Raw genomic sequence first — 24459 nt, 5'->3', positions numbered from 1 at the left:
TGAGCACTCTCCCAGGAACAACTTGCTAATAAACTAACATGAATGTATGACACTTTACTGCTTGCAATAAGTCGTGTGATATTAACAACAAATTCTACTCTGTTCCTCTTAAGACACAGTATAAAACATACATGGAATAGATTTCCTATTATTCAAGTCTCATAAACTGGGAAAGGGACACACACACACAACACTGCAGGCCTACTGTACAATACACTAAATCTGTAGGTTCAAAGTAATTTTGTTTAGTATATGATGAATAACATCCATAACCATAGACACTGCAATTTATGGGAAAAAGTTTCTTACAAGAACATATGTTAGATGTGAAACACGCTACTGACAATATAGTTCAACTTTAAAATTCAGCTTAATAGGTTTTGTGGAATACAGCCCTCTATCTGGATTTCAGCTGGCCAGCCACTATATCGGTTCTTACTCCTGTCGGAATGATTGATCTGTTTAAGACATACAAAAACCAAATCAATTAATAATTTTAAAATACCCTAATGGCAGAAGCATATCTGAGATTTGCCATGCAAAATAAACAAAAGTATAGCTTAGAATTGGCAAATACAAGAGATACTTTAAAACACATTATGAAAATTGTTCCCAAACATTTTAGCACCAGGACCCACCTTTTAAAACAACACTCTATCTGAACCCACCTAGATTTACCAGACTTTTAAAAAAGGAGATCTAAAAAGAAATTTTTATTTATAAATAATAATCAGAAAAAAGACTCTCACACATTTATATCCCTATATTACTTATGTTTGCAAACTGCAGGAGCTCAGATCCTTGCAGGGCAGTAAGCAGCTATCTTGAAAACTGCAGGAGCTGAGCTCTTTGCAAGGTAATTAGCAGCTACAATATCTGATTTTTGAATAGCCTCAGGGTTTTAGGCAATTAGTTATTTGACCTTTCCATCATCCTTTGGTGACCCACCAGAAATCAGGCTGCAACCCACCAGTGGGTCCCAACCCACAGTTTGGGAACTACTGCATTATCATATAAAATTTATAATAATGCTGCTAGATGTCACTTCTAATGCTAAAGAGAAAAGGGAATGCTACAGCAGAGCAAAGTAGTTCAGTTATTGTTAATTACATAATTTTCCTGTCCTGGAAGTGGGTTACTATCAATGATGAAACAGCCTTGCATGGACAGCCAAAGTTCAGATTCTCATTTAGCACTTTTATTCTTGGCTAAATGAGGCCAAAAAGTACACATTGTGATGTACATGCAGCAGCTGTTGGAAATGGCAGCCCCTCATGTCTAAGGGCCCAATCCTAATCAACTTTCCAGCTCCAGTGTAGTCACAATGCAGCCCCATGGAAAGGGAACACATGTTCCCATACCAAAGAGGCCCCTGTGACTACCCCTCCTTCACAGGATGCAGAGCACACCCCACCGGCATGACTGCTCCAGCACTAGAAAATTGGATAGGATTGGGCCCTAAGTCTACCTCTCTCCCACAACATACAACGTCTATGTTTTGACAACACTGCATGGTACATTTCACCACCATTGCCAACAGCATGCAAACATGTGGAATGGTGGCAGCGAACACAGACAAAATAATTGCAAGAGATCACAAGTGTGATGAATTGAACTTGTACTGAACATGACAATTTAGGCTTAGGCTTATACATGTCTATTCAGAAGTAAGTCCCACTGTATTCACTGGGAAAAGGTTCCTATGCAACAGGCTAGAATTAAAAGGATAGGAGCAGAACTAATTAAAAAATGATGGCAGCCATATTTTAAGGATGCCAATCTAACTTTAATCACACATAGAAATGAATTGTGAGACTGATTTCTAGTTGAGTTCAGAGGCTCAAACAAGTCTTACCTTTTCTTTTTCTATATCATTTGGCAGACTGAAACCTTTTGCAGCTATGAAGGCCCAGCTTGATCTGAATTTTATGTTCCGTATTTCTTTGCTGCCTAGCTCTGCTATTGCCTTTTTTGCATCCTCCTGTAACCTGTTAAAGTAGCAAGGGGGTAAATTTCATTCTGTAATTTCTACTACTCACATTTTCTAAAAGCCAAAGGCTACACAAGGTAGCCTGAAGGTGGCACACAAGGTGGCCCTGAAGTGAGTGGTTCACCTCTATTCCTCTGAAGCCAAGTTCCCTCTGAGTGAGCTGAAACGGTTAAGATTCCAGCATGTCTTGAATGAAATGTGCAAAGCTCCCAGTGAAAGTGTAGCAGCAGAAGACACAACTGTTCTGAAATCTGCATGGCTTTCTGAACGGGAGCTCCTCCTAGCAAGGAACAATATGGTCTCTGGAACATATTCCTGTTACAACTCCAGAAAAGATTCTATTATTTCTTCCCAGTTATCAGTCTGACTTAGGTAGCCCATCCAAGAAACACCAACCATAGGATCATAGTCTTTAAAAGGTGCCCCCGCCTAAGAGTGCAGAATGCGACCGAGAGATGTATGCTGGATGCACACAGGAGTCTGTAAATGTGCGTCACTATCCATGAGGCTATCCATGAGGCTAGTTTACGTGGGTAGCATCAGTAGTGGACTATGAGGGGACAATGGATTCAGGGTGACCCTCACACAGAATCTGCTGATGCCACCTTCTCCCTCCAGCCCACCACTGATGTGATCTGCATTGATCACTTTCCACCTGATATTGGATATTGTGGGAAAAGGTGCAAAGGATCCTATATTGTGTACAAAGAACAAAGGATGGGGCCTCTTTATCTGAGGATTCAAGACTCACAGTTTTACCTCACCATAGGTCTCCAACCAGCGGATATTCCCCACCTGCTGTGCTCTGGTCACTTTGATAGGCCCTTCTAAGGACTGGGGAGGCTATGTATGGCCTCCCCGACCCTCAGGAGGCTTTCTGAGGCCTCTGGAAGGCCTTCGGTTTTTGGTCAAAAACTGGAAGTGCTGATTTTTGGCCTTCTGGAGGCCTCAGAAGGCCTCCTGAGGGTCAGGGAGGCCATGCACATCCTCCCAGGTCCTCAGAAGGGCCTCTGAACATGACCAGAGCACGGCTCCAGTTGTGTTAGGAGGACAGCAGGTGGGGAAATCCATGGATTTAATTGTCTGTGGATTTCTGTATTTGCGGGGGTCTGAGAATGGATCCCTGCAGATACTAAGGTACCATCTGTATTACTATTTTAGCAAAGTACCTAGTATTCACTAGGTGGAGGATATTCTTAGTCAGCTTGTGTCACTCCCTCAAGTATAGATTAAAAGAATGAAAATAGTGGAGCCAAATGGTAATGAAATATGTATGGGTTAAATGTATGTAAGATATGCACAAAGCCAAGTCACAACAGCAATAATTGGTGGTAGCAAAATCCTTAGAGTTGATAAAATTTTTATTTATCCTGTAATGTGACAGAATTAGGAGCATGAAACAAAAAGGATTTTCATGTAAAATCTATTACATGGCATGCTTGAATTTCTTTCTATCTGAATTCCTCCAAAACTGAGTTAAGATATGGTCTGTCTTGTGTGACACTGCAGGCACTGCTAGAAATAATAATTGTTACTAGTTAACATGACCTGGAGACTGGGGTGAGCAGTGAGGTGGCTAAGTTTGCAGACGACACCAAACTTTTCCGAGTGGTGAAGACCAGAAGTGATTGTGAGGAGCTCCAGAAAGATCTCTCCAGACTGGCAGAATGGGCAGCAAAATGGCAGATGCACTTCAATGTCAGTAAGTGTAAAGTCATGCACATTGGGGCAAAAAATCAAAACTTTAGATATAGGCTGATGGGTTCTGAGCTGTCAGTGACAGATCAGGAGAGAGATCTTGGGGTGGTGGTGGACAGGTCGATGAAAGTGTCGACCCAATGTGCGGCGGCAGTAAAGAAGGCCAATTCTATGCTTGGGATCATTAGGAAGGGTATTGAGAACAAAACGGCTAATATTATAATGCCGTTGTACAAATCGATGGTAAGGCCACACCTGGAGTATTGCGTCCAGTTCTGGTCGCCGCATCTCAAAAAAGACATAGTGGAAATGGAAAAGGTGCAAAAGAGAGCAACTAAGATGATTACGGGGCTGGGGCACCTTCCTTATGAGGAAAGACTATGGCGTTTGGGCCTCTTCAGCCTAGAAAAGAGACGCCTGAGGGGGGACATGATTGAGGCATACAAAATTATGCAGGGGATGGACAGAGTAGATAGGGAGATGCTCTTTACACTCTCACATAATACCAGAACTAGGGGACATTCACTAAAATTGAGTGTTGGGCGGGTTAGGACAGACAAAAGGAAATATTTCTTTACTCAGCGTATGGTCGGTCTGTGGAACTCCTTGCCACAGGATGTGGTGCTGGAGTCTGGCCTGGACACCTTTAAAAGGGGATTGGACAAGTTTCTGGAGGAAAAATCCATTACGAGTTACAAGCCATGATGTTTATGCGCAACCTCCTGATTTTAGAAATGGGTTATGTCAGAATGCCAGATACAAGGGAGGGCACCAGGATGAGGTCTCTTGTTATCTGGTGTGCTCCCTGGGGCATTTGGTGGGCCGCTGTGAGATACAGGAAGCTGGACTAGATGGGCCTATGGCCTGATCCAGCGGGGTTGTTCTTATGTTCTTAATATGTTCTTCATATATGGCTGAACATGGGATATATAACAATGCAATGGAAGCAGGGGACTATCCACAGAGTTCTGTTAACGTTTCATTAAAAAAAAACACAAACTGTGTATTGATTACATAGTTCTTTATCATGCCTGATAAGCATGCCACCTGCTCATCTTAGTCGTGATTTTTAACTTTGCCCATGTTAAGATTATAGTGGTTATATATTGCTCAGATCATTAGCTGTTCTGCACTGTGGGGGGGGGGGGGAAATAGAGTGAACCTTGGCAGCAGACCCAGGAAGACATCAGGCAGTGTTCAGCATCACGCTCCCCCTGAACATGTGGGTGCATGTGAGGAAATTGCTTCAACCAACTTCTCTCTGTCCCTTTGACTCACTCCCCAGTTTTAGGATCAGGTATTTTCCTCCCCTTTTCTCCTTCACATTGTTCCTGTTTTATTCTCTTTCTCTTGCAGCAACTGTTACCATGCACATGCCTGATCTTGTCTGATCTTGGAAGCTAAGCAGGGTCAGGCCTGGTTAGTACTTGGATGGGAGGCCACCTGGGAATACCAGGTGCTGTAGGCTTATACCATAGTCTTTCGAGACTGAAGGTTGCCAACCATTCTCTTTCTCTTAAAGTTCTCCCTGCATTAGGAGCTCTTACTTCCTCCTGAGAGAAGTCACTGTTGGAAAGCAGCAACTGCTTATAGTTATTAGCGGCTTCTGATTTTTAGGCTATTGTTCATTGTATTAATTTCTGTTAATATCAGTGGTTCACTTGCAACAGGCTGGACTTTAAATCACTCTCTACCTTTTTCCTTCCCTTTCACAGTACCAGTTCCAAAGGTGTGTGCATTATGATCAATGGTAAAAGATCTCTAGGCATGCATATTTTGGAAATTCATATGAGAGCATGCACACTTCCAGAGTATGGGCTTCCCCACCTCTATGGAGGCCGGTTGCATTGGCAGGGTCCAAGGCACAGCATGCCCACCTTGACGATGCTAGTGAGTGGAGCATCAGGAGCCACACTGGCTCCATCTGTGTCACATTTGACTAGGTCATAAATTGCCACAGTTGTGGTAGCAGGTGAGGCGGCAAATCCACATACTGCAAGACGGACCAAGTAAGCAGATGCAAAGGGCAACTGCGCTTAAAAGTCTGCTGTCAGTCAGTGATGAGGCAGCTGAGAGGGGAGCCATGAGTCCAACCAAGGCCAGAAGCAGCAGCAGTCTGGAGTTGGCATTAAGGGAGGCAGGCCAGCCCAGCTAAGAGGACAATGACTAGGGTGGCTCCAGAAGGATCTCTCCAGACTGGCAGAATGGGCACCAAAATGGCAGATGCGCTTCAATGTCAGTAAGTGTAAAGTCATGCACACTGGGGCAAAAAATCAAAACTTCACATATAGGCTAATGGGTTCTGAGCTGTCTGTGACGGATCAGGAGAGAGATCTTGGGGTGGTGGTGGACAGCTCGATGAAAGTGTCAACCCAATTTGCAGCAGCAGTGAAGAAGGCCAATTCTATGCTGGGGATCATTAGAAAAGGTATTGAGAACAAAACAGCTAATATTATAATACCGTTGTATTTTCTACCATGAAAAACTGTGGCTCTGAAAGGTTAGGGAAGTATAAGAAGACTCATGAGGTCCCAGAGGCCTGGGAGCTGCTTTGGGGTGAGGGGGAATCTGACATCCCTCATGACTAGGAGGTATTTGTTTCTGGTGAGTACGAGAATTACATCCTAAACCTTACTGAACACAATGAGCTTACTTCTGAGTAAAATAAATAACACCATTTTCAAACATCCCTGCCCATGGCATGAGGTGGGAAGAGAGCAGTCCTTCAGGCAAGGCCACAGTACTTCTGAGTCTGGGGCTGTGTTAGAACATAAGAACAGCCCCACTGGATCAGGCCATAGGCCCATCTAGTCCAGCTTCCTGTATCTCACAGCAGCCCACCAAATGCCCCAGGGAGCACACCAGATAACAAGGATAAGCTTGCCCATGGGCTTGATGCAGTTTGACCAATAGAGAACTGCTCCGGTGCAGCTTGCCTACTCTTGGAGATATTCTGGCTCATAAACAGACTCTCCTATTCTAGTACTGGAGTGCAAGTTGTGTGTCTCTGAACTTTAGGTTTTTGCCAGGCCAGGTTTTTGGCCTGGTCTGAAAGGACTTCTTTCCTACTTGGTTATCTTCTGCTCCCTCCCCCTGAAGCCACAAAGACATGAAAGTTTCTCACAAAAGGTGACTATGCAGATGCCAAACTCTGTCTGGGTTCTGATAACAAAGGAAGCACTGTCACATTTTGCCCTTGGCAAATGTTAATCTATGTCACAAACACTGTCATGTTGCTCCTACCAACATGAAACAAATGTCGCCATTTGTTCAACCTAAATTTCGGTGGTACAGCCTTAATTAATCTTCTTATCGGGGCCCCACACCCTAATCAACTTGTGGTTCCCCTTTACTCAAGAAGTTGGTCCACATGTAAGCATCTCAGGAAACTGACATATAAGGAAATTCTTGGGATAAAGGCTTTGAAGTTTAGGGGAAGGTTCCTATTGGTTAAAAGTCTCCCTTACCCCAAGTGTAAAAAACCTATCACTATTCTGACCACAGAACCCAAAGTTGTAGTCCTCCCTCACTCTAAACCAGAGTTCCTGCTTGAAGGGCCAGCATTAAAAGCACCTCCATTTCGTTCTTCTCTTTGGCAACTGTGCCAAGCAGCTGGTGCTGTGAGAATTCATTGGAATGGACTACTCATGATTTGTTCCCTTCTTTTCAATCTCACTCTCTCTCTCTCTCTCTCCCCCTCTCCTCAGTCTCAGGCTAACCACAAACTCCCATTCTAATACTACCTCTCTCCTACTAAGCAGGAGTGTCATACATTTCACTCCATCTCTTCTTACCTTGCATATTTCACTTTCCATTATCACTTACCTTCCCCTCCCTGTTCCATAGAACCACATACACTCTTCGTCTCTTCATCTCCCCATTCACATTTTCCCTCCCTCCCCACTCCACTGCAGCATACTTCAATTCTTTCTCTCCATAGAGAAGCCTTTTGCCACTTATCTGTGTAAGAACAGCATTTTCCCTTCCAGTACACCACATTCCCACCCCATCTCCCCAGACAGTTCACTCCTTGATCTTTGCCTCCCCCATCTTCACTGTCTCCTTCTCTTCATATAACTCAGTGACAGAAGGACAGAGTTTTTTATTCAGCCTAACTGTGATCAATTTTTTTCCTTGCAGTTGGCTTTGCCCTATCCTCTTCATAGCTATGCATTTAACAGTGGCACCTGCAGGCTTACCCTGGTATTGCAACCTATAATGCCTTATTTTCAATTTTAATAGGAAACACTATTTATATAATGCCTCTCTACAAAAAAGTTCAAAAACAGATAAAAGAAAATATTTGTTTACTCAGTATGTCATTAATCTGTGAAACTCCTTGCTACAGGATGTGATGATGGCATCTGGCCCAGATGCTTTTAAAAGTGAATTGGAAAGATTTATGGGAGGAAAAGTCCAACACAGGTTACAAGCCATGATGACTGCATGCAACCTCTGGGTTTTAGAAGTAGTCTTTCTCTGAATATCATGTGCAAGGAAGTGGCAACAAGATACAGGACTCATTTCTGTTGAGTGCTTCCTGAGGTATCTAGTGGGCTACTATGAGATACAGAAAGCTGGACTAGTCTGATCCAGCAGGGCTCTTCTTATGTTCTTATAACTGATTGTGTGATGACGAAACTGGCATGAATTTGCTTACCTGCTGCTTCCATCATCATGGGTCACCATTAGGAGCAGTGATTTTTGGGGAGCCTTTCTGATGAAATCAGTCATTGGTCCAGAGAATGCTGCTCATGAAGGAAAAAGGAGTCTAAACTAGCCAATGTAATGTTTGTTATTTTTCTTCCTCATAAGTCCCATCTCAGTTCTACTTCTCAAATTTGAAGTTTGATATAAAAACAAAGCAAGGATGTTTCTTGCTCTTTTATGATGCCGTCTCCTTCCACTGAAGACAAAGGAGCAAAACTATACAGAAAGTAGTTGGGGTGAAAGCATACTGTGAAGATTGGGTTGAAACAAGCATGTCCATGATCAAAGCTGCATGGCTGTGGACGTGCCCTGTACAGAAGTTCTATGTGACAGAAGTATCCCAGATGTAAGGGAGTAGCTATGGATACTATGTTGTCTTGAGGGCTCCCTGAGGCATCTGGTGGGCCACTGTGAGGTACAGGAAGCTGGGCTAGATGGGCCCTTGGCCTAATCCACCAGGACCCTTCTTATGCTCTTATGATAATTTGAAGTGGTTTTTGTACCATTTTTCATCTGTGATTTGCATACATGAAGCTTGATACAGGACATCCTTGTATATTGCTACTGAACATTTGATTCATTTATTTATATATAAATTTTATATACTACCCTTCAAATAACTACAAGAAAGAGTACTTAGGAGTGATAATGTCATCTAGCCAAGGGAGCAATCCTAACCCACTTTCCAGCACTGACATAAGGACAATGCAGCTCAGAGGTAAGAGAACAAACATTCCCTTACTTTGAGAAGGCCTCTGTGAAAGCCACCCAACTGCAGGATGCTGTACACGTTCCATTGGCACCGCTATGCCAGTGTTGGAAAGTTGGTTAGGATTTGGGCCCAAGTCTTCTCAGAATCCCACAGAGCAACCTGGGCTTCAGGCCATTCCAACCAGATACTTTCTGAGGGTTTCCAAGTACCTGTCAGATTCCATCAGCTTTTGAGAGTGGATCATTCCAAGAGGCCCATTCCATTCCACACAGGAAGAAGATACTGCCAGCGTAACCTCATCAGGAATAGATTTGAAAATGGAGCCAGAAAAATCTCCCATGTTCAGACCAGCAGCCTGACCGCCATGCTCACCCATTCCAATCTTGGTAATGCAGACCAGGTCAGTCCGAGCCTCTTCATGGATGATAGGTATTTTTTTATGGATTTACCTAGATGGTATGTTCCCCACAACCATACTTGAGGGGAAATGAGCAGGGCTCTAAGCCTGAGAAAGAATGGGAAGGGAGCAGAGAGGGGAGTAGGCCTTAAGTATCTGACCTCCCAACCCCCTCACTTAGCTCATGAATACAAACTTGCTCCTTACCTCCTTCCCACATGTCAAAATATTTGGTAGCAACAACCTTTCCAGAGCCATCTGAAAAAAAGAAAATGAGTTGTAAAAATGGGAGCACACACTATATATAGAAAAATTATCCTATAACTTTCCACCAACGTCTTTTTTCATTGCTATACTAGTTTCATGACTGGCTTAATCTATTTTATGTATTTCCATTTCACTAGCCCACTTAGGGCCCAATCCTATCCAATTTTCCAGCGCTGGTGCAGCTGTGCCACTGAGGTATGTGCTGCGTCCTGCAGTGGGGGAACAGTCACAGTGGTCTCCTCCAGGTAAGAGAACATTTGTTCCCTTTCCTCAGGGCTGCATTACGGCTGCACCGGCACTGGAAAGTTGGATAGGATTGGGCCCTTATTTGCCACTCTTTTCATGCACAGTTCTTCAGTGGCCTTTGGTTAAAGGGCAGCCTAATTACCCAACCTTACCACATGAGGGAGCACTCAAATTTCATATTTACCACATCAGCACTAAGAGCTGGAGTCAGCCTTCAACTGAATCGAAATTTCCTTACCGAGTGTCCAAAACCATTGCAAATTAAACCCATTCCCAATCTAAAAAAAGTGTCTGTATATTTTCGCATCTGCTTCTTAGAGTTTAAAAATAAGGCAACAATTAAAATGAGTACCTCAACAGGAAGAATTTGAAAAAAATAATACAAAGAAAGCAAATGATTCAGCACTACATAAGATACAAATGGAAGCTACTGGGCTGACTTGCTTTCAAAAGTCTGAGATGATGAGTAAGCCTTGAGTGCGTTCTTTCAAGATTAAGCACAAAGACTTTCTCATGCCGTGTCAGCTGTTAAGGAGTCTTAAAGTGACTCCCTTCACATTGTGTGGTACCGAGGAACAGTTTTGCTTCCCGCATAAACTACCAGTCCACTATACTGTAAAGGTGCCCCAGGACCACGCAATATGACCTGCATGTGCTAAATATGAATGTTTATGAAATCCATATCCTGCCTACCACAAAACAGACCCTCAGAGTGCTTCACCGTAGTAACATAACCACCAGAAAACAATTAGAGTTTTAAGGGCCCAATCCTAAAGGCCCTCAGCACTGGCGCTGAACTGCAGCGCCAGCGCTGGGTGTTGTAAATATGCCGTAAAGCAGACTGCAGGAGGTATGGGGAGCCCTGCGCAGCAGTCCCCAAGGCTTGGAATCTACAACAGAAGCGGGTGCAACGCACTTCCGTTTTGCAGGAGGTGCTTTGCACCCGCTTCATTTGAAGCTTTCAAGCTTCGGGGAGTACTGTAGAGGGCTGCACAGGGCTCCCTGCACCTCCTGCAGCCCTACATTGGTCCAAGTAAGTTAAAAGCAACCCCCCTCGCCCCCCCCATCCGGGGATTGCATAACTACCTCCTTCCCCTTCCCCCGCCCCTTAAAAGAACGGTGGAAGCATTACACAAACTGGTGGGTTGCGATCCACCAGTTTGAGAACCACTGTCCTAATGTATTGTAAGATGATGATGAGAAAAAGCAGCAGTGATTATACAGTACTCTTTTGGAGTGTGCAAAGTAATTCCTATCCATGATCCTAGTAATCCTTGTAACTGCAACAATGCCAGTTATAAGTAGAGGTGGACGAAAACCGTGATAACGAAATAAAAACTCACGACATCACTTCCTGCGCTTCTCATTTTTGTAAAAAAACAAAAAAACTGCAAAAAATAAAACTGTTTCATTTGGTTTTTATTTATCATGTAATGGGGGGGGTGCATAGGTCATGACTATGGCTGCAAATGCTAATAGTATACCACCCTGTATCATCTACCCAGTATACTTTTAAAGTGATTATAATTGACAATTATAATGTAAATTGAATAAAAACACATAACACTGCTTTCTGCATTTCTAACACTGAAATCCATGAAAAATTAAAACCGTTTTTACCCACTTCTAAGGCACTTACTGTGATCTCGACAGAGGCAAAGTTTCAACAAAGGAATTCTAGTTCACAGCTCAGTTTCTTATCCATTATACTGCACTAGCTTGATATTTGTTTCTGGACACAGCAGCCTTTCTTTAAAAATGTGCAAAATTGCGCCTTTTTACTCACAGTCCACAATGGCAATATTTATTCCTCTTCCAACATTTCCCTTTTGTTCACCTATTAGACTGAAATTGAAATACAAAACGTCAATCTGAGAAGACCCCTAAAATCACTTACTGCAGCCTTTAGGAGGTAAGTAGCTTGATAGAAGATAAGGTGCTCATCTAGAGCTACATGTTACACAAATGAAAGCTTTATAAGGCAATGAACATAATAAAACACAAAGCAACATCCAGCAGAAAAATATACGCTCAGCAACAAAAAAACTACAATATCAAAATGAGAGACACAAAAACTATAGCATTTGGAACACTTCTCCACAGTTTGGTAAACAAAGATTAAAAATGGACTCATGCCTATTTGCAGGGTTGCCCCAATTCCTGGCTCAACTACTGTGATGTCACAGAAAATAAATATTTAGATGACTGAAGAAAAGGACTGGTCATGGTATACATAACATTTCTGACTGCTTAACCATGGCTAAGTAACTAAAAACATACCACATTCCCTCCCCTTAATTCCTGAACCATAAATTCACCATGCCTTTAGCTACAGTTAACTGCCATTAGGGTTAACTAGGGATTCTCTTTGCTAGGGTTTGAAGGATATGCAGAGAAATGGTAAAACTAACCTTTAAGATAAAACAGAAAATTACATGACAAGACACTTAGTCATTACTGTAGATTTTCCGGTACTAAAACAAATAACATAACTTGTTTCCTGCATATGATACCACTGTCATTTAACACATGAAGGAACATTATTTATTAGCTGTGTATTTGTATTGGCAACCTTCAGTCTCAAGAGACTATGGTATCGCGCTCTGAAAGGTGGTTCTGGCACAGCGTCTAGTGTGGCTGAAAAGGACAATCCGGGAGTGACAATCCCTTCCACACCGGGAGCAAGTGCAGTCTGTCCCTGGTCTGTCTCCCTGGCTATGGGCCTTCCTTCTTTGCCACTTAGCCTCAGACTGTTGGCAAAGTGTCTCTTCAAACTGGGAAAGGCCATGCTGCACAGCCTGCCTCCAAGCGGGCCGCTCAGAGGCCAGGGTTTCCCACTTGTTGAGGTCCATCCCTCAGATCCCTCTTGCAGATGTCCTTGTATCGCAGCTGTGGTCTACCTGTAGGGCGCTTTCTCTGCATGAGTTCTCCATAGAGGAGATCCTTTGGGATCCGGCCATCATCCATTCTCACGACATGACCGAGGCAACGCAGGCGTCTCTGTTTCAGCAGTGAATACATGCTAGGGATTCCAGCACATTCCAGGACTGTGTTGTTTGGAACTTTGTCCTGCCAGGTGATGCCGAGGATGCGTCGGAGGCAGCGCATGTGGAAAGCGCTCAGTTTCCTCTCCTGTTGTGAGCGAAGAGTCCATGACTCGCTGCAGTACAGAAGTGTACTCAGGACGCAAGCTCTGTAGACCTGGATCTTGGTATGTTCCGTCAGCTTCTTGTTGGACCAGACTCTCTTTGTGAGTCTGGAAAACGTGGTAGCTGCTTTACCGATGCACTTGTTTAGCTCGGTATGGAGAGAGTGTCGGAGATCGTTGAGCCAAGGTGCACAAAGTCATGGACAACCTCCAGTTCATGCTCAGACATTGTAATGCAGGGAGGTGAGTCCACATCCTGAACCATGACCTGTGTTTTCTTCAGGCTGATTGTCAGTCCAAAATCTTGGCAGGCCTTGCTAAAACGATCCATGAGCTGCTGGAGATCTTTGGCAGAGTGGGTAGTGACAGCTGCATCGTCGGCAAAGAGGAAGTCACGCAGACATTTCAGCTGGACTTTGGATTTTGCTCTCAGTCTGGAGAGGTTGAAGAGATTTCCGTCTGATCTGGTCCGGAGATAGATGCCTTCTGTTGCAGTTCCAAAGGCCTGCTTCAGCAGGACAGCGAAGAAAATCCCAAACAAGGTTGGTGCAAGAACACAGCCCTGCTTCACTCCGCTTCAGATGTCAAAAGGGTCTGATGTGGAGCCATCAAAGACAACAGTGCCCTTCATGTCCTTGTGGAAAGATCTGATGATACTTAGGAACCTGGGTGGACATCCGATCTTGGGGAGAGGCCGTTCCTGCTGACCAGGTCGAAAGCCTTTGTGAGATCTATGAAGGCTATAAAGAGTGGCTGTCGTTGTTCCCTGCATTTCTCCTGCAGTTGTCTAAGGGAGAATACCATATCAGTGGTGGACCTGTTGGCTCGGAATCCACACTGCGATTCTGGATAGACGCTCTCTGCAAGTACCTGGAGCCTCTTTAGTGCAACTCGGGCAAACAGCTTTCCTACAACGCTAAGGAGAGAGATGCCGCGGTAGTTGTTGCAGTCACCCCTGTCACCTTTGTTCTTGTACAGCGTGATGATGTTTGCATCCCTCATGTCTTGAGGTACTCCACCTTCTCTCCAGCAGAGACAGAGGATTTCATGCAGCTCAGTGACGATGATCTCTTTGCAGCATTTTAGGACTTCAGCAGGGATGCTGTCTTTTCCAGGTTCCTTGCCAAAGGCAAGGGAGTCCAGGGCCACGTGAAGTTCTTCTAGGGTTGGTTCACTGTCAAGCTCTTCCAGCACAGGCAGGCACTCAATGTTGTTCAGTGCTTCTTCGGTGACTACATTTTCTCTGGAATATAGCTCAGAGTAGTGCTGCACCCAGCGTTCCATCTGCTGCGCCCGATCCTGGATGACCTCGCCTGTGGCAGACTTCAGAGGGGCAATTTTCCTCTGTGTTGGACCTAGGGCCTGCTTGATACCATCATACATCCCCTTGATGTTGCCCGTGTCAGCTGCTATCTGTATCTCGGAACAGAGCTGGAGCCAGTAGTCGTTAGCACATCTCCTGGCAGTCTGTTGGACTTTGCTGCGAGCAGTTCAGAGGACCTGCAGGTTGCGCTCACTGGGACAGGCCTTGTATGCTGCTTGAGCTCTCCTCTTTTCCTCAATGACTTGTGTCAACTCCTCAGAGTGGGCTTCAAACCAGTCTGCCGCCTTGTTGGTCTTCTTGCCGAATATGGACAAGGCGGTGTTGTAAACGGTATTCTTGAAATGTTCCCATCTGTTGGATGCGTTTGCGTCGGCCGGGCCTGGAAGAGATTCCTCAAGTGCTTGTGCAAATTCCTCCACTTTTCTCTGATCCCGGGTCTTGCTGGTATCAATGCGAGGTCTTCCTTCCTTTTTCGTGTGATACAGTCGCTTTGTTTGCAGTTTCACTCTGCTGCACACCAGGGAGTGGTCAGTGTCGCAGGCAGCACCATGATAACTGCGTGTGATCTTGATGCTGGGAAGGCTGGAGCGTCTGGTGAGGATCAGGTCGAGCTGGTGCCAGTGCTTTGATCTTGGATGTCTCCAAGAGACTCTATGTTGGGGCTTTGTGTTGAAGAACATGTTGCTGACACAGAGACCGTGATGACAGCAAAACTCTAGCAGGCGTTGGCCATTTTCGTTCATCCTCCCAGTGCCAAACTGACCTAAGCAAGTGGGCCATGAACTGTTATCAGCACCAACTCTAGCGTTGAAATCGCCGAGGATGAACAATGGCTCTTTTACAGGGATTTTCTTGACAGTGGTGGCCAGGTCATCATAGAATGACCTGTGTAAACCTCCTTTAATGTTACTTTCATGATCTTCTACAATTTTCCACACAAACTTCATGTATGAAGGTTCTGAAAATTATCTTCAAGATTTTAGGCACAAGTCTTTCTCAGTCCTAATATCTGTGATCTTTTTAACAGAACCTTATGCATGGAAACTTATGCAAGCAAGACACACATAAGTGTGAATTTCTAGTTACCCTGCACATGCCTGATCTCGCCTGATCTCGGAAGCTAAGCAGGGTCAGGCCTGGTTAGTACATGGATGGGAGACCGCTTGGGAATACCAGCTGCTGTAGGCTTATACCATAGTCTTTCGAGACTGAAGGTTGCCAACCATTTAGTCCCCATAAATGTGAATTCTGCTTGAGTTCCTTTTTCTCATACAGCTACCGTTTTGAGTGTTAGTGGAAGAAGATCCATGTTAGTAAATCTCACATGCTCAATTATACTGAACAGCGAAGGTGGCACTAAGCATCAATTGGTACTTACAGTTCATCTTCAAAACAGATTTTTGCCAACTTCTCCTTGCCTCCACCACTGAGTATGCGATAAGCAAAGCTCTTAGGTGGACATGGAGACCAGCGATCACATTTTTGTCTTTTAGGGGGTGGTACTGCAATGGAGAACAGAGAGGAACCAGCCTAGTAATCTCATTACTCTATAAATGTTCCTGTTAAAATTCTACACACTTTTTTCAAGACTTCAATATAAGGATTAATTTAGCCCGTTTGCTTACATTCCTTTCCCGTTATTCTTGTCTTCAGTGATTTCACCTTTATAGGGAAGAGGTTTATATGGCATGGACAAAGAAACGTTGCGAAGGCGTCTGGCTTAGATGCCTTTAAAAAGGAATTGGACAAATTTATGGAGGAAAAATCTATCACAGGTTACAAGTCATGAATACTAGAGGCAGCCTATGCTGAATGCCAGATCCAAGGGAGTGCCAAAAAGATTAGGTTTCATGTTGTTTTAAGTGCTCCCTGAGGCATCTTGTAGGCCACTCTGATATACAGGAAAGCTGGACTAAACGGGCCCCTGGTCTGATCCAGCAAGGCTCTTCTTATGTTCTTATGTACTGGGATCAGTTGTTGACACACTAAAAATGTTTTAGTGTAAGTACAAACCTCCAGAACCTAACCTGTACCTAGACTTAAATAGGAGACAACCTGTGCATCTTTTAAATTAACAGACAAGAGAAACAAAGGGGAAAACATTTCCTGTTTTTCTTGCAGGGAAAAACATTCTTCTTTACAAAGGCCGCAATCCTAACCAATTTTCCAGCACTGACATAAGGGCAATGCAACTCCGAGGTAAGGGAACAAACATTGCCCTACCTTGAGGAGGCCTCCATGACTGCCCCCCCCAACTGCAGGATGCAGCACACGTCCCACTGCCACAGCTATGTCAGTGCTGGAAAGTTGGTTAGGATTGCGCACTAAACCATTCATACTTGGAACAGCACGTGAGGAGAGAGCAGATGGAATGGCACATGAGAAGACATTCATCATTTGTTACAAATGCAAGTTAAACCACAGAAGTGCTTCAGAACATGCAAAAATAGAAGCAGTGGAATGTGAAGGCACACCTGGAATTCTTGGCTTTTCTGCAATGTTCTGAATATTGTTGAAAGCGGTCGTCAGCGAGTCTTCAGGTATGATATAGGCAAACAGGCATCCTAAATACCAGGCGCAAAGAGATGCTAATAAAAATGCTCCTAACTTCACAACATCTGGGGGGAGAAAAGAAACAAAAGATCATTCTTCATGAGATAGAGAAGAAAATGTGCATAGTACTAGAGAACTACAGATGCATGTGTATGCTAAACCTCGAGTCCTTTCAATAAACACAGAAATTACAAGTGGGAGAGAAAAATCCTTAAATTAATACTAAATTAATTAGCAAGTGAGAAAGTCCATGAAGAAATTAGTCAGCAAAATCTCATTCTATGGTAAATTGAGCAACAATGATGTTAATTGATCTGATCCTCATGCAGCTTGAGGTACAATGTGTTCCTTGAATATCCTCTAACAAAATAATCATGCAATCAACTTCTGAGAGCAAACAGAAGATCTGAGTAGAACCATAACAACATAAGAAGAGCCCCGCTGGATGAGGCCAAAAGCCCATCTAGTCCAGCTGCCTGTATCTCACAGTGGCCCACCAAATGCCCCAGGGAGCACACAAGATGACAGACACAACCTGCAGACCGGTGCCCTCCCCTGCATCTGGCAATCAGAGGCAGCCTGCCTCTAAAACCAAGAGCTTACACATACCAACTATGACTTGTAACCCGTAATGAACTTTTCCTCCAGAAATTTGTCCAATTCTCTTTTAAAGGCATCCAGGCAAGATACCATCACTACTTCTTGTGGCAAAGAGTTCCACGGACTAATTACACGCTGAGTAAAGAAATATTTTCTTCTGTCTGTCCTAACTCTCCCAACACTCAATTTTAGTGGATGTCCCTGGTTCTGGAGTTATGTGAGAAGGAAAAGAGCGTCCCTCTATCCACTCTGTCCATCCCCTGCATAATTTTGTATGTCTCAATCATGTTCCCCCTCAGGCGCCTCTTTTCTAGGCTAAAAAGCCCCAAACGCTGTCACCTTTCCTCATAAGGGAGGTGCCCCAGCCCAGTAATCATTTTGATTGCTCTGTTTTGCACCTTTTCCATCTCCACTAAATCCTTTTTGAGATGTGGCGACCAGAAATGGACACAATACTCCAGGTGTGGCCTTACTATAAATGTGTACAACAGCATTACAATATTAGTTGTCCTATTCTCAATGCCTTTCCATATGGCCTTTCTGGACCAGAGCGGACCAGGGTGCAGTGGAGGAGGAAAGTAAAAATTTTCATGACTTACCTCCTTTGGCCAGCATTCTTCCCAATTGGCCCACAAGATGAAGCAAATCCTGTGTCACTATCCCTGCCCTGTGTAGGGCAGCCCCCTACAGAATTGGGTCATTAATGTAATGTGAGCTACATGCTATCTCTCATGCAGTCCTTGAGAAATACATTGGCCTCAACCAGTATTATTATTATTATTATTATTATTATTATTATTAACAGTATTTATATACCGCTTTTCAACTAAAAGTTCACAAAGCGGTTTACAGAGAAAAATCAAATAACTCAATGGCTCCCTGTCCCAAAAGGGCTCACAATCTAAAAAGATGCAAAAAACCAGTAGTATCAAATTGTTTCATATAGTGGGCTGAACAGCATTTATGGTACCTGCTGAGGGCCGGAAATTCAGCACTGCTAGCAAGTCTCTTGATTAGGTCGCTTATAAACCCTCCCCCCTCCGGTGAAGCGTACATGCTCGCACCAGCACATCATCGCACAGCATCTGCAAGGTAAATCCACAATTCCCAAAATTCCCAAAAACTCAATTCTCCCCTCCCCCATCACCACCATTGGAGGGATTAAAAATTGTCTCAAGTTTCTACTACATTGTACATGGTGCAACATGAATCCCAGGAGGCACTGACAAAAGCATTTGTTTATTCACGAACTACTCATCAGCCTCATTTCCTGAGCTTATGTCACCTGTCCAATAACACCTTTGCCAGTATTTACCTTTGACTGCCTGCAAACTTACAGTCTCTAGAGTTTATAAAGAAGTGGATGAAATGTTTGCACACGTACGTTCTGAATAAAGCTCTTTATCCTGCAAAGTCCTATTTAGGAGTTTGCTTTGTGGAAAGTGAACACGCAAAGGCTTTCCAGGAGCATGCTGCCTTGGACCCTTCCTTGCTCTCCCTGCTTTTGGTATTCATCTGCCACGGTGACTCCGTGATTGGAAACTCAGGATGTTCCACAACTGCAATACGGGGGGAAACTCTTCCCATGTTTAATGTACGCCACTGCAAATGCCTAATTAGGCAGTAAGGAGAGGTGGGAATACGATTGTGGATCATCAACAGGGATAGGACAAAGACAGCATACCTTTAGGAAGCCCTCATGTGTTTGCCTCTCCTCTTTTTCAGCCTACTGTTGGTCTTATATGGGATTTTAATGGGGCGATTGGTGGACAGACCGAGGGGCATCTGCTGGAGTCAGAGCCAACTTCCAAACTGGAATAAACTGGCAGTTCCTACACTTCAATGGAATTGAAAGTCTTGGCCACCAATATCTCTCTTGTTTCCCATTATCTCTCCTGAGCCTCAGAAAATCAAAACTCTGCTTTTCCAGCTGCTGGCCTTGTCCAGTTTCCACTGTGCCATCCATACTTGTTAGGCTGATTTGCAGGCATTCCATAGCTAGCAGTTGACAATCCACAGCTTTGAGTCAAGGTGGGCAGGCCTGAAAGGAGAATAGCTGGTCTTTTACTGTCTCCTCTAGGTTAGGTACCTGCACTAAAGGAGATGAGCTTTGAAGCAGGGCCCGCAGTGGGTTTATTTAAGTGTTTATTGGCTTTCAGTAAAATGTGGCCCAAATTCATTTCAAAGCAACTTGTCTCATGCTTTTATTGGGGGTGGAGGGACAAATATCGCTTTCTGTTAAGTCTTGCAATGAGGTAATTTGATCAACACGGCTCTTGGACTAGTAGTTCTCCTAGCCCAGTGATGGCAGACCTGTGACATGTGGGTCAAAGGTAATACGCCACAAAGTTTTGGACGACATGTCAGGTGTTGGTGAACACTGGAAACAACTGAGTTTGTTTTACTCATATTTCATTTTTGTAATTATTTGATGTTTCTTTATATAATACATAATACCACACATAATTGGACTGTATTTTTAAAAATAAATTACTATGTAAAGAATTGTTTTTCTTTTGGACACACAAGCAGAGTCAAGTTAAGCATTTTCCAAGTTTTTGACATGCCAAGTCCAAAAGGTTCGCCATCACTGTCCTAGCCCCAGCCAAATTAATTCTAGTTGCTGCTTCTAGGTGAGTTGGTTCATTTACATTAGAGCCTACCATCCTTATGATAAACAGCTCATTGACAAATGTAGTAATATTGCCTGTGATGTCTTCCAATATTCCTTTTAAAATATTGATTTTAGATTATCTAATTTTGAAACTTTTTTAGGTGCTGGTGAACAGCTCGATGAAAGTGTTGACCCAATGTGCGGTGGCAGTAAAGAGAGCTAATTCCATGCTTGGGATCATTAGGAAAGGCACTGAGACTAGGACAGCTAATACTGTAATGGGATGGAAGAAAGGGGACTTGCACACCTAGTTTTGGCATCTCCTCCACCTGCTGAGAGTCGCGCCTCAAGGGTGAACAGATGACAACACTTTTGGATTACTCCTGGGTGTTTAACCCTGGTGTAGTTGATATAAATGCAACCTGCTTTTTACTCTGACCCATCTTTCTGGAATTCTGAGCAGGAAAAAAACCAGTTTTTATCACAGTGGGGAATCAACATTTTGTTGCTACAAGACGAAATGGTTAAGGCGAAGCTCTAGTTTGCTCAGTGAGTTTTCTTTTTTTAATTATTTAGACCCCAGAGATAAATAACTGAGTTGTTTAAACAAGTAAATTGATTTAGAATGATGCTCTTCCATTCAAATACACACACACACACGCGCACACACTTCAGTTCAGACAGACAAAGATTTTAACAAAAAATGGGTCTGGGTTTGTTTTCCAAATGGGTTAAAATAAAATAAAAAGAAAAAAAGAACTGAATCAAAAAGCTATTAACATCATTTGAAAAACTGTTCCAAGACTAGACATGCTTTATCTGCCCTATCAGCTATTTACTGGATTTTATTGCCCCATGGCATAAAATTGGAGGTTTCTTACATGGCTAAGTGGTCACAAACACTGCAGATTACTTTGCAAGATTGGAATACTATTTGGTTTGGTATTAAGATTGTATTAAACCAAATATACAATCTCTTCCGTCCTTAACATTTTTGACTGGCCCACAAGTGTACACATTTGATCCATGTTGCGTATATGCAACGTTGGGCAGAAATGGTTTAATGTTCTAAGGCAGTTGTTCCACTGTTTTCAACTGGCAGCTCCTTTGTCCTACTATGCCATTCCCTACAGTTTCCCATTAGGACTACAACCCTATACTTTATATAGGTTTTTTGCAAGGATTCCACAGCTCCCCTGGCTAGTTTCTGTGACATGGAGTCACAGCACACAGTTTGAGAGCCACTGTTATAAGGATGACTTGTTATAAGGACTTGGTACCCTTAAGACTTTCAAAAATGTATTCAGAATCTAATATATAATGTCTACTGGAAATGAAGGGAAAGGAGGCAGATTTCTTTAGCTGTTGGTAGTCCCAATTTTGGAAGCAGCAATTTTGGAAGCAGGTATGATTTTCAGAAATTTAAACATACGGATCTGGCCCCATTTCGCCCCACATACACATTTGACGTAAACTCCCTAGTTCAAACAAGCCAATAATATTCATAAGATTATGGAGTATATAATTATGAATTATTATGGATTACAAAACTAGGATTATTTTAGCCAAGTATTAGAAGGCAGCAGCTCTCCTAAAATCTGGAGAATGATCGATGAAACTATGGGAGTTGGCCTGAATGCATAAAAGAGCCTGGTATTTAAAAACTAAGAATAACCCAACAATGAGTTACTAATATCTTTTGGATTGGGAAGAATTTGTGAATTACTTTTTGTTGAAAAGTGGTATGTGTATGTGTATATATACACAAAGCAACAGTTAATTTCAGGGGATCAGTTTCTTTTACTGTATTTCTAATGGACAAGGGGTAAGGAACTGAAGCAAGAGAAGAAGAGAAATGTCTATGTCAGGGGTCTCCAAACTTCGACCTGGGGGCAAGATGCTGCCCATGGAGCACCTCTATCCGGCCCATGGCCAGCCTCTGATCTCCTATGAGCCTCTGGCCCAGTTGATCAAACACAACCAGAGTTGTGCTTGTGGGGTGGGGAAATGGGGGTCCATTTAAGTGTGTGTGCTTTATTTCTTGGGCTGTGTTGGTGCTTGGAGAAATCCTGGACATTTGAGCCCATTCATTGATTCATTTCAGTCATTCATCTAAGTTCCATCTCTAATGTATTTATTTAAATTGTATATTTAATTTTTTTTTCCAGCCCTCGACACCATGCCAGATATTCGGCCGAAAAGTTTACAGACCCCTGGTCTATGTGGTAGATATATACATAGACTCTAGAGCAATGGTTCTTAAACTTTTTAGCACTGGGACTCACTTTTTAGATTGACAATCTGATTGGGACCGGCCAGAAGTGATGCCATTAACCTGGAAGTGATGTCATGGCCAGAAGTGACGTAATCAATTTAAGCTTCAAACCAAAGCCACAATCAGGCAAAGGTCCTTTACATTACACAGTGCGCTGGTGCTGTTATTTTGCATAGCTCGGAATTCAAACATTCCAGTTTGGTAGTCAAAGAAGAAGGCAGACTTGGATCCTTTTCCAACCACAAAGCTCTCCCCCCTTTCCAGCATCCCATCTTCCCACCTATTCTGGGCAAAGCACCATGCCTCTCTCTCACCGGGAGCCCACCCTGCCCAGCAGCTCTGTACCCTATATTTTCAATGGCAGCTGAGCTAGGTGCTATGTGACTCACCTGAAACTGGCTCACGACCCACCTAGTGGGTCCAGCTTGAGAAACATAACTCTAGACTAGAACAATTTATGTGTTTCTTGTGAGTTTGTTTTTTAGTCTTATGTTGTGACAGCCAGCTTTTATCGCGGATGCCTCTGACCTTTTCAAGTTTTGCTAAATGGAAGATTCTCACCTACCTGTCTTAGGGCCCACTCCTATTCAACTTTCCAGCATCTGTGCAGCCACAATGCAGCTCTGAAGTAAGAGAACAAATGTTCTCTTACCTTAAGGAGGCCTTTGTGACTGACTTCCCACCACAGGATGCAGCGCATGCCCCATTGGCATGGCTGCACCAGCACTGGAAAATTGGATAGGGTCGAGCCCGTAACGCAGTGATTTTCAACCTTTTTCATCTCATGGCACACTGACAAGGTGCTAAAATTGTCAAAGCACACCACCAGTTTTTTGACAATTGACAAGGCACACCATGCTGCTGGTGGGGGGCTCACACCCCCATTGGCCCTACTGATACATGACCCTCCCCCAAACCCCCGCGGCGCACCTGGAGACCATTCGCAGCACACCAATGTGCCATGGCACAGTGGTTGAAAATAGCTGCCTTAAAGCCTGGAAACAGGTACAGCCTCCCCCCTCTTGCAGCCCCCCAAAGTCTTTCTATGGGGGCAGGTTGATAATGTCTGAAATGAAAGGTGCCAGGCCTTCCTGTCCAGAAACTGGCTCACAGATGACCTCAGAAACACACAAGGCTAGACGCCTGCTAGGCTGCGACTGTTCAGTGCAAAGCGCTTTGCACATGCCCAGAGGTACGCTTGATTTTTCCTTCCATTCCAAATGAGTCCAGGGTCGGAGAGCAGCTGAACGGGGTGCCAGATGAGCAGGGTGGATCCCAGCAGGCGCTGCCAGCAGAACAGAGGCGAGGCGAGGAGAGGGGACGGGGGGAGAGAGGGAGGATCAGGCAGACCCGGGGACCGGGCGCTACTCACTTTTGCAGCCGACCGGCCCCCGCATGGTCCTGGCTCGGACTCTCTGCAACGGCACAGACGGAGCGAGGCGGGCTGGGCTGGGCTGCGGCTGGATTTCGCTCTCTGCCAGCAGGTAGATCTCCGTTGCGCCCGGGAGGGGGAGGAGGCGCCCGGACCGCCGCACCTGCCACCCGGCCGCGTACGCAAACAACCTGCAACTGGGCGCGCCCGCTCCTCCGCCGCTCCCTCCAGGGGGCTGCACAGCGCTTGTTGCCCGGGGCTGGTGCGAGCCGGTCCGGCCGCTCTGCGTCTGCTCCGCCTGCCTGGCCTTTCCTGGGGAACAGGCTGCTAAACAAACGGAGCGCCCGGGCGCCTCCCTGCCGCTCTTTCCTCCTCCCCGGGGAGGTGTGCTGCAGGCACGTTTTCGCAGCGGAGAGGACCGCGCTCGCCTTTAGGCTGCAGTCCCAGCCACACTTTCCTGGGAGGAAGCCCCACTGACTCGAATGGGACTTACTTCTGAGTAGGCATGTCGAGGACTGGGCTCTTAGGCTACAATCCTATCCACACTTTCCTG

At 44.4% G+C, this 24459-nt stretch overlaps 1 protein-coding gene and 1 pseudogene across 1 annotated transcript; one reads left to right on the top strand and one right to left on the bottom strand.

Annotated features, from left to right (window-relative positions):
* Positions 1 to 365: 365 nt before the first annotated feature.
* FAM3B (FAM3 metabolism regulating signaling molecule B) lies at positions 366 to 23979 on the bottom strand. Its single transcript, XM_066622238.1, has 8 exons — positions 23907 to 23979; positions 16967 to 17110; positions 15871 to 15994; positions 11807 to 11865; positions 9715 to 9765; positions 8349 to 8436; positions 1856 to 1988; positions 366 to 458 (listed from the first exon to the last, which is right to left on the bottom strand). The coding sequence occupies exons 1-8, from the start codon at positions 23929 to 23931 to the stop codon at positions 366 to 368; spliced, it is 717 nt and encodes a 238-aa protein (XP_066478335.1). The 5' UTR covers positions 23932 to 23979.
* Positions 5037 to 5156, top strand: LOC136646721 (5S ribosomal RNA; annotated as a pseudogene).
* Positions 23980 to 24459: the final 480 nt, after the last annotated feature.

The sequence above is a fragment of the Tiliqua scincoides genome, chromosome 3 (genome assembly GCF_035046505.1).
Source record: "Tiliqua scincoides isolate rTilSci1 chromosome 3, rTilSci1.hap2, whole genome shotgun sequence".
Lineage (NCBI taxonomy): Eukaryota > Metazoa > Chordata > Lepidosauria > Squamata > Scincidae > Tiliqua > Tiliqua scincoides.
Note: the sequence above shows the minus strand (reverse complement) of the source record. Positions and strands in the feature narration are given on the sequence as shown.